Below are 16,826 nucleotides of genomic sequence, written 5' to 3'. Positions count from 1 at the left end.
TTGCCCCTTCCACCTTGTAGCTGCGTCCTCTAATTTTTGACATTTACCCCTGGGAAATTTACTCTTAATGCTTCCTTACCCACTGCCTTTTTTTACCTACTCCACTCCTCTTAACTGTTAGAGACATGAACACTCAGTGAGAAAGTTATAATTCACTTTTTATAAATGTCACCCATTTTTCTCCAAACCAATTTTGTTCACCTTCACAACATTGCCTAAGAGCCCTATCTAGCTCTCTCTTGAAAGTATCCAGAGAACCTGCCTCCGCCACCCTCTGAGGCAGAGAATTCCACAGACTCACCACTCTGTGAGAAAAAGTGTTTCCTCTTCTCCGTTCTAAATGGCTTACTCCTTATTCTTAAACTGTGGCCCCTGGTTCTGGACTCTCCCAACATCCAGAACATGTTTCCTGCCTCTAGCGTGTCCAAGCCCTTAACAATCCTATATGTTTCAATGAGATACCCTCTCATCCCTCTAAACTCCAGAGTGTACAAGCCCAGCTGCTCCATTCTCTCAGCATATGGCAGTCCCGCCATCCCGGGAATTAACCTTGTAAACCTATGCTGCACTCCCTCAATAGCAAGAATGTCCATCCTCTAATTAGGGGGCCAAAACTCCACACAATACTCCAGGTGTGGTCTCACATTGATGTGATGGCCACCAACAACTTTATTTTATTAATGCATTTCTTCCCAGTTGCCCAGCCCTGATCTCCTGTTCAGCCCAAACTCCCTCGCTCTGCTTCTGCACTTTTCCATATTTATTCATGTTTATTTTAATGCCATGTGTATCGAGGTACAGTGAAAAGCTTTTGTGTGCTCGCCACTCAGCGGAAAGACTATACATGATTACCATCGAGTCATCCACAGTGCAGAGGTACATGATAAAGGGAATAATGTTTAGTGCAAGATAAAGTCCGATTAAAGATCGAGGGTCTCCAATGAGGTCGACAGTAGCTCAGGACCGCTCTCCAGTTGTTGGTTCAGTTGCCTGATAACTGCTGGGGAGGAACTGTCCGTGAAGAAGGGTCTCAACCCGAAACGTCGCCTGTTCCTTCTCTCCATAGATGCTGCCTCACCCGCTGAGTTTCTCCAGCATTTTTTGCCTGTCCTTGAATCACCCTACATTGATTTATAAATTCAATGTAGGTGTTTATCGCCATATTCTGCCAATTAGTTCTAATCTTCCATTCCCTTACGAATTGGACATAATGCAATTCTTGAATCAGGGAACACTATGCATCATGCATGCTAAATTTTGGTTAGGGACAAGAGAACCATTAGAGATTGGAAATTGATAACAGAAAGAAATTCTTGGATTTAAACAATATCATGGAGAGAAAACGTTCCATGTAACCTCCCTGCAGTAATAAGACATCACCATCGTTTAAGAAAAGCCTGTTAGTTTCTTCACTGGTGACAATTCAAATTGATAAGCAATCGCTTCTATTGACTCTTGTGCAATGATACTCTATTGAACAATGTAACAAGCAGCCTTTAGTATTTTGCGCTTTCAGTGACAAAATTAAGCATTGTTATTAGAAAGACCGTTCTCTTTGTAAATCATGCAGGAAGAATCATTCCTTTGAGATTCTGACACCTTTTCCCCATATTGACACAATTGTTTTTATAACATGATATTTCTATACTACAATCAATTTGTAGCAGAACTTGCAATTCAGCCCATCAAGTCTACGCTAGTTTGCAGAACAATCCCATTGACCCATTACGACCCTATATCTTTTTTGACTACTCTCTATCTGACTATTAGATAATTCTGTGGGTAGAAAGAGTAGAGTCATGGAATTGCCCCTCATATTCATAAGGTCATAAGGAATCGGAGTAAAATTAGGCCATTCGGCCCATCAAGTCTATTCCCACATTCAATCATGGCTGATCTAGCTCTGCCACCTAACCCCATTCTCCTGCCTTCTCCCCATAATTTCTGACACACGTACTAATCAAGAATCTATCTCTGCCTTAAAAATATCCACTGACTTGGCCTCCACAGCCTTCTGTGGCAAAGAATTTCACAGATTCACCACCCTCTGACAAAATAAATTTATCCTCATCTCCTTCCTAATAGAAAGTCCTTTAATTCTGAGGATATGACCTCTAGTCCTAAACTCTCCCATTAGTGGGAACATCCTCTCCACATCCACTCTATCCAAACTTTTCACTATTGTGTATGTTTCAATGAGGTCCCCCCCCCCCCCCCCCCATTCTTCTAAACTCCAGCGAGTACAGGCTCAGTGCCGACAAACGCTCATCATAGGTAAACCTACCCATTCTTTTTTAATCCTTCTCCCCCTCCCCCCATGCCTCAAGTCAATGCCCACAAGTTTCAGATGCCCCAACTATGGGTGAATAAGGCAGACCATTCATGTTATCTATGCCTCTCATGGTTTTATGTACCTTTCATACAATCCTAAACACTGGTGAAGATGGTCCCAACCTCGTCTTGTAAAGCAAGATTACCAGTGCCAGTAACATCCCTGTGAATCTTTTCTGCCTCAATAATATTGTTCCTACAGCTGGGAGTCCAAAACTATGCAGTTATTCCAACAGCGATCTTACCAACTACTTAGTCATATTGTGTGGAAACAGGCCCTTTGACCCAACTTGCCCACACCAACCAACATGCACCATCTACACAACACTAGTCCCACCTCCTCGCTTTTGGCCTATATCCCCCCCCTCTAAACCAGCCCATATCCTTATAACCTGTCCTATCCATGAACCTGCCTAAATGTTTCTTAAACGTTTCTATAGTCTCTGCCTCAACTACCTCCTCCGGCAGTTTGTTCCATGCACCCATTACCCTTTGTGTAAAAAAGGTACCCCTCATGTTTGCACAAAAACTTTCCCCCCTCACCTTAAATCTATGTCCCCTGCCTCTCGAGCTCTTGCAGAAGTTAATAAGGAATTTGTAAACGTTACTTGGGCATAATTGCTTACATGGTGTTTTTTTGATGGATGCATAGATATGGAGAGTTATGGAACATGTGCACGCAGAGGAGATAACTTTATTATGGAGATAAAAGGAACTGTAGATGCTGGAATCTTGCATCAAACACAAAGTGCTGGAGAAACTCAGGGGGTCAGGCAGCATCTGTGGAGGGGCCAACAGGTGACAGTTTATCATGCTGTCATGTTTGTGGGCCGAAGGGCCTGTTCCTGTGTTGTACTATTCTGTTTATGCACAAATGTTTTTCCTCCAAAACAAACTTTAATCAGAATTAAAAGTATTTACAAAATTAAAACTGTGCAAGAATTCTTCATACATTCTCAGTGTCTGTAGTTAGTGGTGTCGCACCACTATCTTTAAACATTACATAGACAGGGGGAACTGCAGGTGCTGGAACAAAACAATACACAAAGTGCTGGAGTAACTCAGCAGGTCAGGTCAAGTGATAGGTGGATGCAGATGAGGAGAGTTTAGATTGACAGAGGGGTGGACAAAGACCAGAGATGGGAAGGAAACGGGTGTGAGATATGGAGAAAAGAGGCATGAAACGTGAAGTCAGAGGATGGGGTGTGAGTGGGGGAAGATGAAGGATTGTTGTTGATGACCTAAAATTGGAGAATTCAATGTTCATATAATTTGATATTCATCTATCCAAGTGCAGATAGGGCTCTGTGTTGAATGTAGACATACAGTATGGACAGAAAAAGACACCAAGTGCTGGAATCTCATAGTGGGTCAAGCAGCGTCTCTGGAGAACATGGATAGGTGATCTTTTGGGTCAGGTCCCCCTTCAGACTGATTGTGATGGAGGGTGGGGGGGGGGGAAGAACACCTGGCACGTGAAACGTGGCTACTCTTGTACTGCCTTGGTGAGGTCTGCTGGACGATTTTACCGGGCATGTTCAAAATAACGCATTTCATAGAAAATAGGTGCAGGAGTAGGCCATTCGGCCCTCTCAGCTAGCACCGCCATTCAATATGATTATGGCTAATCATCCAAAATCAGTGCCCCGTTCCTGCTTTCTCCCCATATCCTTTGGTTCCGTTAGCCCGAAGAGCTAAATCTAACTCTCTCTCGAATACATCAGTACATTTCACTGTACCTAGGCACATGAGACAATAAAGTATTGAATCATTGAAGTGCTGATAGGTACAGGTGAGGGGGGTTTGATAGCCAGATGGTTGGACAAAGGCCAGAGATGAAAAGATACCAAGTGTGAGATAAGGACAAAAAAGCTGGAGAAACTTAGCGGGTGAGGCAGCATCTATGGAGCGAATGAATAGGCGGTATTTCGGCTCGAGGCCCTTCTTCAGACTGAAGAAGATGTGCACAAATTGTGAAGCCAGAGGAAGGAAGGGAAAGGGGCAACATGTGCTTGCGTTTAGGTGTGGCACGGGATGGAGGGAGAGAGGCGTTGGTAAGTTAATCACCTAAAATTAGATATCCATGTTCTCTATCGGTACCCATCTTCTCCAGAGGTATGCAGAGGAAGGAACTGCAGATGCTGGTTCAGACACAAAATGCTGGAGTAACTCTGCGGACAGGCAGCATCTCTGGAGAGAAGGAATGGGTGACGTTTGGGGTCGAGACCCTTCTTCAGACTGAGAGTCAGGGTCATGGAGGAGAGATACGGAAGGGTAAGGTGGCCCAAAAATGCTGGAGTAACTCAGCGGGACAGGGGGCATCTCTGGAGAAGGAATACCCATTCCTTCTCTCCAGAGATGCTGTTTGACCCGCTGAGTAAGTTACACCAGCATTTTTTTGTGTATCTTTGGTTTCAACCGGCATCTGCAATTCATCCATACACATTTCTCCAGCAATTCATCCATACACATTTCTCCAGCAATTCATCCATACACATTTCTCCAGCAATTCATCCATACACATTTCTCCAGCAATTCATCCATACACATTTCTCCAGCAATTCATCCATACACATTTCTCCAGCAATTCATCCATACACATTTCTCCAGCAATTCATCCATACACATTTCTCCAGCAATTCATCCATACACATTTCCCCAGTCCGAACAAGGGTTTCGACCCAAAACGTTGCCTATTTCCTTCGCTCCATTGATGCTGCCTCACCCGCTGAGTTTCTCCAGCATTTTTTGTCTACCTTTCTCCAGCGATGATGCCTGACTCCAGCAGAGTGTGTGCTTCATGTTGACGTGATGTTTAGAGGGAGTTACCGACCTCCAACATCACATCCGGATGGCATTATTAATTTTGCTTTGAGTAAAAAAGGAATTTGTTTTTCTGCCAATGCTAACTGTGGCGTTCGTGCAAGAGACGTTGGATTTGGTATGAGGATTTAAAAAACATTTTTTAATGCACCCTGTCTCCGGTAAAGGAGTCAGTGTTTGCAAAGCTACTCACTGGCGTGGACAGGAATAGTGTGCATGACCCCTGTGCAAAACTCTTGGTGTCCGCCCCGGTGGTGACGTCCCTGGGCTGCAGCTTGTAGCAGGAGCCGGCTACACGCGTGTGTGGAGCAGCGGCAACTCCTCTCTCCCCCAGCTCCACGCAGCCACATACACCCAGACCATGGGCAAAAGGAAAACCCACAAGTTTGCCCGCCCGCAGTTCTCCCCCCTCGGGCCAGCGAATAACACCCCAGAGGGGGACGAAGAGACGGAGGATGGAGCTGGAGATATCTTCTCGCCAGCTGGGGATTTACTTGGGAACGTAAGGTTTTGGAATTATATTAACAGCATGTCTTAACTTGAATAAGCTTCCTTATTAAGGAAATAACAGCAGTTCTTTTACTTGAGTCAGTTTACTTAATAAAGTAAGTTTATGAATTATATTAACAGCATTTTGTAAACTTGAATACTTTTCTTTGATAAAGGAATTCATATGAATAAATGTGAGGGAATTATATTAACAGCATGTCTTAACTTGAATATGTTTCCTTGATAAAGGAAATAACAGCAGTTCTTTTACTTGTCAGTTTACTTAATAAAGTAATTTTTTGAATTATATTAACAGCATTTTGTAAACTCGAATACATTTCCTTGATGAAGGAATTAATGTGGATGGATGTGAGGTTATCCACTTTGGTGGCAAAAACAGGAAGGCAGGTTATTATATAAATGGTGTCAAGTTGGGAAAGGGGGGAGTACAACGGGATCTGGGGGTCCTTGTTCATCAGTCAATGAAAGCATGCAGGTACAGCAGGCAGTGAAGAAAGCGAATGGCATGTTGGTCTTCATAACAAGAGGAGTTGAGTATAAGAGCAGTTCTGCAGTTGTACAGGGCCCTAGTGAGACCATTCCTGGAGTATTGTGTGCAGTTTTGGTCTCCAAATGTGAGGAAGGACATTCTTCTATTGAGGGAGTGCAGAGTAGGTTCACAAGGTTAATTCTCAGGATGGCGGGATTGTCATACTGAATGAATGGAGCAGCTGGGCTTGTACACTCTAGAATTTAGAAGGATGAGAGGTTATCTTATTGAAACTTATAAGATTATTAAGGGTTTGGACACGCTAGAGGCAGGAAACATGTTCCCGATGTTGGGGGAGTCCAGAACCAGGGGCCACAGTTTAAAAATAAGTGGTAAACCATTTTGAACGGACATGAGGAAACACTTTTTCACACAGAGAGTTGTGAGTCTGTGGAATTCTCTGCCTCAGAGGGCGGTGGAGGCAGGTTCTGTGGATACTTTCAAGAGAGAGCTAGGTCGGACTCTTAAAGATGGCGGAGTCAGGGGATATGGGGAGAAGGCAGGAACGGGGTACTGATTGGTGTTGATCAGCCATGATCACATTGAATGGCGGTGCTGGCTCGAAGGGCCGAATGGCCTCCTCCTGTGTCTATTGTCTAATTACTTAGGAATTATGTTAACAGCAGTTATTTTACTTGGTACACAGAAATGCTGGAGAAACTCAGCGAGTGCAGCAGCATCTATGGAGCGAAGGAGATAGGCAACGTTTCAGGCCGAAACCCTTCTTCAGACTGATAGGGGGTGGGGGGCGGCGGGGAGAAGAAAGGAAAAAGGAGGAGGAGGAGGAGCCCGAGGGCTGAGGGAGAGGTAGGAAGGGGAGGAGACAGCAAGGGTTAACAGAATTGTGAGAATTCAATGTTCATGCCACCAGGATGCAGACTCCCCAAGCGGAATATGAGGTGCTGTTCCTCCAATTTACGGTGTTGCTCACTCTGGCCGTGGAGGAGGCCCAGGACAGAGAGGTCGGAGTTGAAGAGTCAGTTTATTTGATAAATGAATTACTTGAGAATTATTGCTTTATATTATATTAACAACATGTTTTAAACTTGAATCTGCTTACTTGATAAAGTAAGCTTAGGAATTATATTAACAGCATTTTTTTAACTTGAGAAAATAAGTTTGGGAATTATATTAACAATAGTTTCTTTTTCTCTGGAGTACATGGATACCCAGTTTTAGGTGACTGACTAATTCCCCCCTCTTCTCCCCCTCCTCCCACCCTGTGCCCCAGCTAGCTCACATCCATTTTGCCCTTTCCCCTCATTCATTTAAAAGTTCAATCTGTTTGCTCATTCCTCCCACCCTCCTGTGTTAAACAAGCCTCAACAGATAGTAACCAAAAAGATTTTATTGAAAAAAAACGTTTTCTGCAAATTTGGAGAATGAATAAAAGAAGAAAGGTTGGAATGAAATGCCAGATGGCATGCTTCGAAAATGCAAAAGAGAGATCAGGGTGTGTGTGATTAAGACCATGTCATTCGGCACAGAAGCAGGCCCTTCTGCTCGTCCATTCTGACTAAGTTGCACCATCAAACCCCCTAAACCTTTCCTATCCATGTATCTACCCAAATGTCTTCTAAATATTGTTGTAGTACCTGCCTCAAACACCACCTCTGGCTGCTCGTTCCATATACCCACAACCTGAAAAGGTTGCCCCTCGGGTTCCTATTAAATCTTGTCCCGCTCACCTTGTCTGAAATTTAGATCTCACGTTGGGAATGAAAAAACTGTTGTAACTTATGAAGGGCCAGAGTGATAAAGGAAATACAGAGCTGGGCACAAAATGCTGGAGTTACTCAGCGGGACAGGCAGTATGTCTCGATAGAAGGAATGGGTGACGTTTCGGGTCGAGACCCTTCTTCAGTCTGAAGAAGGGTCTCGACCCAAAACGTCAAAGAGGGTCTTGACACGAAATGTCACCCATTCCTTCTCTCCGGAGATGCTGCCTGTCCTGCTGGGTTCCTCCAGCATTTTGTGTCCATCTTCGGTTTAAACCAGCACCTGCAGTTCCTTCCTATTACAGAGTTCGGGTTGGAATACTGTCTTCACATAAGTGATCTTCCAACCCACCTCATTGTGAACATTGAACTTTTTACTCTGAAATTGTAACTCTGCAATTCTGCAACACTATTTTCTGCACTGGTAATTTTTCTTTGCACTCACTACCTGTTGAACTTTTGACATCAACTTGGCTTGAATGTCGTGAACCTGATTTAAGTGGATAGCATACAAACAAAATGTGACTGTCTGATTCGTGCCTTGATCAAGGCTTGGATCTGAAAATGACAACAATGTTGCCAGGAAAACAGAGTCCAATCAGTGGAATTCGCATCTGTTACTCTTTTACACAAATTTCCTGGCTGAGGATATTTTACTTCACCACCAAAATTATCATCATTTACATGCTAAATACAATGATCTCAAAGTTTAGTTTAACAATGCAGCACAGAAACAGGCCCTTCAGCCCACTGAGCCCGTGCCGACCAGTGATCCCCGCACACTAGCACCATCCTACACACACTAGGGACCATTGACAATTTTACCACAGCCAATTAACCAACAAACCTGTACGTCTTTGGAGTGTGGGAGGAAACCAGGGGAAAACCACGCAGTTCACGGGGAGAACGCACAAACTCTGTACAGACAAGCACCCGTAGTCAGGATCGAACTTGGGTCTCTGGCGCTGTAAGGCAGCAACTCTACCGCTGCGCCACCGTGCAGCCCCAAAAGTCTGGCCTTGTTGGCCACAGTGTACACCAACACATAGAAATACGCACTAGCGTATGTGCGACGGAAATAAAAGGCCCTCTTGCATCTTCCCAAGGGCATTTAGAGAGTTTGGAAAAGATGAAAAAAGTGTCACTATTGCGCACAGATTTAATGGGAATCTGAGGGGTAACGTTTTCACACAAAGGGGGGTGGCTGTACGGAACGAGCTGCTGGAGGCCATAGTTGAGGCAGGTGGTATCACAAAGTTTATTAAATATGTAGACAGGTACATGGATAGGACAGGTTTAGATAGATGTGGGCCAAACGCAGGCAGCTGGGACTAGTGTAGATGGGACACGTTGGCCGATATGGGTAAGTTGGGCCGAAGGGCCTGTTTCTACGCTGTATCACTCTATCTCTGTGAATTGTATTAAATGAGGATCTACTGTGCAAGCAGCTGTGAGTGTGTGTAGTTGGTGATTTCCCGTCGCCGTGCGCTGAAATTCCCTTCTTATAGTTACAGAGCGCGTCTCCTGATGTTCGTGAATTTGCATGTGCAAGTATTTCGAAACTTGTCCAGGAAAAAAAGGTGATCCCTTCATTTCTGCAGAAGGATGCCATTCGCTGCTTGGGACCCATGCTTCTCGATCCTAGTGTCGCTGTCAGGGAGACGGCAGCTGGAGCCCTGAGGTATGTTAGCTTTCATAGCAAAAGGATTTGAGTATAGGAGCAGGGAGGTTCTACTGCAGTTGTACAGAGTCTTGGTGAGACCACACCTGGAGTATTGCGTACAGTTTTGGTCTCCAAATCTGAGGAAGGACATTATAGCCATAGAGGGAGTGCAGAGAAGGTTCACCAGACTGATTCCTGGGATGTCAGGACTTTCATATGAAGAAAGACTGGATAGACTTGGCTTATACTCGCTAGAATTTAGGAGATTGAGAGGGGATCTTATAGAAACGTACAAAATTCTTATGGGGTTGGACAGGCTAGATGCAGGAAGATTGTTCCCGATGTTGGGGAAGTCCAGGACAAGGGGGTCACAGCTTAAGGATAAGGGGGAAACCCTTTAGGACCGAGATGAGAAGAAACTTTTTCACACAGAGAGTGGTGAACCTCTGGAACTCTCTGCCACAGAGGGTAGTGAGGCCAGTTCATTGGCTATATTTAAGAGGGAGTTAGATGTGGCCCTTGTGGCTAAAGGGATCAGGGGGTATGGAGAGAAGGCAGGTACGGGATACTGAGTTGGATGATCAGCCATGATCATATTGAATGGCGGTGCAGGCTCGAAGGGCCGAATGGCCTACTCCTGCACCTATTTTCTATGTATCTATGTCAGTGTGGAACCGTCCAAGCTGTGGCAAGCAAGAGTTATTGTATCAGTAATTAGTATCATTGATCATTTCATTCACAAACCTCATATTCCACTTGGGTAGCTTACACTATATCGGTATGAACATAATCAAAATCAGAATCATACTTTATTAGCCAAGTATTTAGAAACATATAAAATTATAAAAGGACTGGACAAGCTAGATGCAGGAAAAATGTTCCCAATGTTGGGCGAGTCCAGAACCAGGGGCCACAGTCTTAGAATAAAGGGGAGGTCATTCAAGACTGAGGTGAGAAAAAACATTTTCACCCAGAGAGTTGTGAATTTGTGGGATCCCCTGCCACAGAGGGCAGTGGAGGCCAAGTCACTGGATGGATTTAAAAGAGAGTTAGATAGAGCTCTGGGGGCTAGTGGAGTCAAGGGATATGGGGAGAAGGCAGGCACGGGTTATTGATAGGGGACGATCAGCCATGATCACAACGAATGGCGGTGCTGGCTCGAAGGGCTGAATGGCCTCCTCCTGCACCTATTTTCTATGTTTCTATGTTTTGCAACTTACGAGGAATTTGATTTGCTGTACAGTCATACCAATAAAAAGCAACATGACACACAAAATACATTTTAGCATAAACATCCACCACAGTGACTCCTCCACATTCCTCACTTTGATAGAAGGCGAAAAAAACATTCATTGAGTGCAGAAGGGAACTGCAGATCTCGGCATATACCAAATACAGGCACAAAGTGCTGGAGTAACTTGGCGGGTCAGGCAGCAACTCTGGAGAAAAAGGAACGGTGATGTTTCGGGTCGGGACCTATCTTGTGTCTGGAGAAGGGTCCCAACCTGAAACGTCACCCAACCATTTTCACCAGAGATGTTGCCTGACCCACTGAATTACTCCAGCACTTTGTGTTTTGCTCAAGATTTCAGCATCTGCAGTTCCTTGTTTTTCTAAATATTTCATTTAAATTCAAAATGAAATATTTACAAGTCGTTCTTTCCTTTTTCAAAATCATTGACCTTTTTAGTATGTCTTCCCAGTATAGAAACATAGAAAATTGGTGCTGTAGTGGGCCATTCAGCCCTTCGAGCCAGCACCACCATTCAATATGATCATGGCTGATCATCTAAAATCAGTTCCTGCTTTTTCCCCATGTCCCTTGATTCCTTTAGCCTTAAGAGCTAAATCCAACTCTCTTGAAAACATAATTGTATATACATTTCAAATTCTCACGGAATGATTTTGTAACTTCACCATTGTATTCGTAGATCGAGAAAAGATCGGGTAGACGCACAGAGTTAGGGAATCGAGAACCAGAGGACATATGTGGGGAGGGGGAAGATTTAATAGGAACCTGAAGGGTGACATTTTCACACAAATGGAGGTTGGTTGTATGGAACAAGTTGCCAGAGAATGTAGTTGAGGTAGTTATTATTGTAATGATTGTGGATGATCAGCCCATGATCACATTGAATGGCGGTGCTGGCTCGAAGGGCCGAATGGCCTACTCCTGCACCTGTCGTCTATTGTCTAATGTGTAAGAAACATTTAGACAGGACATGGATAGGACAGGTGTAGAGGGATATGGGCCAAACGCAAGCAAGTGGGACTAGTGTGGATGGGACATGTAGGTCGGTGCGGGCAAGTTGGGCCGAAGGATCTCTTTCCACGCTCGAGTCTATGACGAACAGATGGCAACATTGTCAGAAGGGAAGAGGAGAAATAATATAATTTTTTTGGAGAAGTGAAAATAGACGGTTGCAAGCAGCAAAGTGAATAACAATAAATATTTGTTCATGACAGAAATCTTAGCGCCTGTGGAGGGTACGATGTTTGCGACGAGATGGTGAAGCAAGATGTTTTGACCCCTCTTGCGGCACTGTTACGGGAGGTAAGCTCTTGATGCACAAAACAAATCCATGCGCTGGTGATTTGACACAAAGCTCAGTGGAGTAACTCAGCGGGTCGGGCAGCATCTCTGGAGGAAAAGGATGGGTGATATCTTGGATCGGACCTCCTCAGACTGAAAGTGTGTGGGGGGGGGGGAGATGGGAGGGGGGAGGGTGGGGACTGGAGGCGAGGAGCTGGAGGTGAGAAATGACCAGGACCAATAATCTTTTCTCGTCTCCAGCTCACCACCATCACTCCCGCCCCCCTAATTCTAGTCTGAAGGAGGGTCCCGAACCGAAACATCGCCCATCTTTTTTCTCCAGAGATGCTGCCTGACCCACTGAGTTACTCCACCATCTTTGGTATAAGCCGGCCTCTGCAGTTCTCTGTTTCTCCACATGCTGGTGTTTGGCTTTATTTATAAAGTTCATCTCCATGGGATGGTCTCAGTGTTGCCGTGACTGTGTTGGACACAGTTCAGTAGAATCACACTCTGCATAAGCACCACCATACACCAGGAGTGTTTTATTGTTAGATGTCCCAGACAGAACAATGACATTAGTAATTAAATTCCAGGCGAGGCAGAGGTTCACCTGCACCTCCTCCAACCTCATCTATTGCATCCGCTGTTCCAGGTGTCAACTGCCCTCCATCGGTGAGACCAAGCGCAGGCTTGGCGATCGCTTCGCCCAACACCGCTGCTCAGTCCGCAATAACCAACCTGATCTCCCGGTGGCTCAGCACTTCAACTCCCCCTCCCATTCCGAATACGTCCTTTCTGTCCTGGACCTCCTCCATGGCCGGAGTGAGTCCCAAATTGGAGGAGTAGCACCTCATATTTTGCTTGGGTAGTTTACACCCCAGCGGTATGAACATTGACTTCTCCAATTTCAGGTAGTCCTTGCTTTCTCCCTCCTTCCCCTCCCCTTCCCAGCTCTCCCACAAACCTACTGTCTCTGCCTTTTCCTTTCTTTTTCCTGCCCCCCACCCTCCCATCAGTCAGAAGAAGGGTCTCGACCCAAAACGTTGCCTATTCCTTCGCTCCATAGATGCTGCCTCACCCGCTGAGTTTCTCCAGCATTTTTGACTTCCTATTAAACTAGTAAGTTTAATTGGCTTCTGTATGTGTGTAGGATCAGGTCGGGTGGAGTTCCCCCCCCCCGCCATGGGTACCATGTAGTCCCGTGCTACCTGCTCCAAGGTCAGATAGTCGGCGACTAAACCGTCTCCCCCACCTGGTTTACCAGGTGAGGAGGGGGCTGTGGACCCCCAGCGGGACCAAAAACAAGACCTGTCAAAGGGCGGATGAGCTCCTAGTGAGCCAACGGCCATCCACACTTCAGTAGAAGTTGCGATCACTGTCGTACACTTTATTAGCCAAGTATGTTTTGCAACATACGAGGAATTTCATTTGCCAAGTCAGTCATACAAATAAAAAGCAACAAAACACACAAAATACATTTTAACATAAACATCCACCACAGTGATAAAGGAAACAGGCCCATGAGATTCGGCAAGGTGACTTTGAAACTAGCACAATGAATTGGGGGGGGGGGGGGGGAGGGTCTGAGTGAGGGAGTGTGGACACCTGAGTCTGGTAGGCCACCTCTGCATCCTATTCAAAGCCTCCACGTCCTTCCTGCAATGGGGCAATGGAGAAATACCTTGTGGGTAAATGTTGGTGGTGGTGATTCTTTGATTCAAAGTCTGTAGGCTGAACTTATTACCACACTGTAAAGTTGTTCCCTTTGTATGAAGAGATACTGTCACTAGCTTTGATTTTTGTCGACAGTGTTGTACGGGATTAGATTCCACTGCCGTCAGTCCTCGTAAAAAGCAAGTTTCTGATAAAAACTACCTGGAGGGTGTGTCCAATGAGGCGATCCACCTTCTCTGGAACTTGTGGTAAGTTCACCCCTCACCTCGGGGTGAAATTTTCTGAGTAACTATCTGTTTGATTTGAGCATTTTTATTGCAAATCTTCTTGAATAGTCAAAGTCCAGTTATAACAAAGAATCATTGATTATCTGTGAGAAGAAAAGAGAATGATTTCAGATTTAGAGATACAGCACGGAAACAGGCCCTTCGGCCCACCGGGTCCACGCCGACCAGCGATCCCCGCACATTAACACTATCCCACACACATGGGACATTTTTTACATTTACCAAGCCAATTGACCTACAAACCTGCACGTCTTTTGAGTGTGTGAGGAAACCGACGATCTCGGAGAAAACCCACGCAGGTCATGGGGAGAACGTGCAAACTCCATACAGACAGCGCCCGTAGTCGGGATCAAACCCGGGTCTCCGACGCTGCATTCGCTGTAAGGCAGCAACTCTACTGCTGCACCAATTTTATCAAAGCAAATTAACTTACAAATCTATGTCTTTGGAGTTTGTGGGGGAACCAGAACACCAGGAGAAAACCCACGTGATCACAGGTAGAACATACAAACACCATGCAGACAGCACCCGTAGTCAGGATCGAACCCTGGTCTCTGACGCTTTAAGGCAGCAACCCACCATGCCGCCCCAATGTTTCTGATGATGCCAGGGGTAACATTGGTTGCAGGTTTTCTTCCTGTCTCATTGTGTATTCTAATCAAATAATTTAATAGTTGCTAACGACGTTGGGACGACAGATGGCACAATGGGCTAAGTGTTCGGCTGGCAACCGGAAGGTAGCTGGTTCGAATCCCGCTTGGAGCGCATACTGTCGTTGTGTCCTTGGGCAAGACACTTCACCCACCTTTGCCTGTGTGTGTCCTTGGGCAAGACACTTCACCCACCTTTGCCTGTGTGTGTGGATGTAATTATGTGAAGCACTTTGGGGTCAATGCAAGTTGACTAAAAATGTGCTATATAAATAAAGAAATTTAATTTAATTTAACAAAGTATTGCAGTTGGAAAATAGACACAAAATGCTGGAGTAACTCAGCGAGACAGGCAGCATCTCTGGAGAGAAGGAATGGGTGACGTTTTGGGTCGAGAACCTTCTTCAGACTGAGAGTCAGGGGAGAGGGAGACACAAGGAAGGGTAAGGTGTGAAAACAAGACATCAAAGGGGATGAGGTTCAAGGGGATGTATGTAGAATAGAACAGGGGAGGTACAGCGAGACCTGGGTGTCCTTGTACACCGGTCACTGAAAGTTGGCTCATAGGTACAGCAGGCAATGAAGAAAGCTAATGGAATGTTGGCCTTCATAACAAGAGGATTTCAGTATAGGAGTAAAGAGGTTCTTCTGCAGTTGTATAGTGCTCTGGTGAGACCACATCTGGAGTATTGTGTACAGTTTTGGTCTCCTAATTTGAGGAAGGACATCCTTGTGATTGAAGCAGTGCAGCGTAGGTTCACGAGATTGATCCCTGGGATGGCGGGACTGTCATATGAGGAAAGATTGGAAAGACTAGGCTTGTATTCACTGGAATTTAGAAGGATGAGGGGGAATCTTATAGAAACATATAAAATTATAAAGGACTGGACAAGCTAGATGCAGGAAAAATGTTCCCAATGTTGGGCGAGTCCAGAACCAGGGGCCACAGTCCTAGAATAAAGGGGAGGTCATTTAAGACTGAGGTGAGAAAAAACGTTTTCACCCAGAAAGTTGTGAATTTATGGAATTCCCTGCCACGTCACTGGATGGATTTAAGAGAGAGTTAGATAGAGCTCTAGGGGCTAGTGGAGTCAAGGGATTATGGGGAGAAGGCAGGCACGGGTTATTGATAGGGGACGATCAGCCATGATCACAACGAATGGCGGTGCTAGCTCGATATGCCGAATGGCCTCCTCCTGCACCTAGTTTCTACTAGACCAAGTGCGGTTGTGGGGGGGAGGGGGAGGTGGCATGCAGCGTCACACACACTAACTATCTCCCCCGCACGCACGCTAATTACCCCCCTTGATATTATATTAATATTATTAATTTGCTCCTTTTACCCCATAACCACCCTATCTACTGACGCATAGGCCCCAACTTGCAGTCACATCTAGAGAGGGGGGGGGGGGGGGGGGTTAGAGAGTGAGGGCAGAGAGAGAAGGGGCAGAGACAGAGACAGAGAGAGAGACAGACAGAGACACAGAGAGAGGGGCAAGAGAGATAGGGGGGCGGAGAGGAGGAGAAGAGGGAGGGTGGGTGAGGGGGGAAAGGTGGGGGAGGAGAGAGAGGGTGAGAGGGGCAGAGAGAGGGGGTGCTGAGAGGGGGGTGAGGGGGAGAGGTGGGGAGCAAGGAGGGGGAGGGAGGGTGGAGGGAAGGGGGTAGGGGTGTGTGGAGGGGAGGGGGGTTAGGGGAGGGACGGTGGGGGAGGAGGGGAAAAAAAGAGGGGAGAGAGAGAGAGAGGGGGGGGGAGAGGAGAGGGGGGGGAGAGGAGAGAGGGAGAAGGAGAGGGGGGGAGAAGGAGAGGGGGGGAGAAGGAGAGGGGGGGGGGGAGGTGAGGGTGCCTTTTTACTTCAACCCAAACAACCATTTGCAGGCAGTACTTTTTTCCTCAAACTAACCATATTTTCATTTTCAAACCACATTATGGGTACTCACAGCTGTGGAGACATTTGTTCAGTGTTTTTCAGAGCTCTGATTGAGGCACACCACTTCCTGGTTTTATAGTCCCTTCCCCTGCCTCCAGCGGGGGCAGCAGAGAGAATGGGGAATTTTGTAAAAACATTAATATCTCTGTCATTTTTCATCGACGGGAAAAATCCTCG

General features: G+C 45.8%; 1 protein-coding gene across 4 annotated transcripts in view; it reads left to right on the top strand.

Moving 5' to 3' along the window:
• The first annotated feature begins 5,235 nt into the window (after nucleotides 1–5,235).
• heatr3 (HEAT repeat containing 3) overlaps nucleotides 5,236–16,826 on the top strand; it is a 48,175-nt gene continuing 36,584 nt past the window's right edge. For 2 of the 4 annotated variants that reach the window (XM_033036366.1, XM_033036364.1), the window contains exons 1-4: nucleotides 5,236–5,656; nucleotides 9,420–9,592; nucleotides 12,041–12,128; nucleotides 13,920–14,032. In XM_033036366.1, the coding sequence (XP_032892257.1) occupies nucleotides 5,516–5,656; nucleotides 9,420–9,592; nucleotides 12,041–12,128; nucleotides 13,920–14,032 (515 nt within the window). In that variant the 5' untranslated portion in view covers nucleotides 5,236–5,515. Of the gene's footprint in view, nucleotides 5,657–7,255; nucleotides 7,262–9,419; nucleotides 9,593–12,040; nucleotides 12,129–13,919; nucleotides 14,033–16,826 lie in introns of those variants that run through there. The other 2 variants (XM_033036365.1, XM_033036367.1) reach the window with 2 other exon arrangements.

Source organism: Amblyraja radiata, chromosome 17 (assembly GCF_010909765.2).
Source record: "Amblyraja radiata isolate CabotCenter1 chromosome 17, sAmbRad1.1.pri, whole genome shotgun sequence".
Lineage (NCBI taxonomy): Eukaryota > Metazoa > Chordata > Chondrichthyes > Rajiformes > Rajidae > Amblyraja > Amblyraja radiata.
This window is presented reverse-complemented; position numbering and strand designations above follow the sequence as displayed.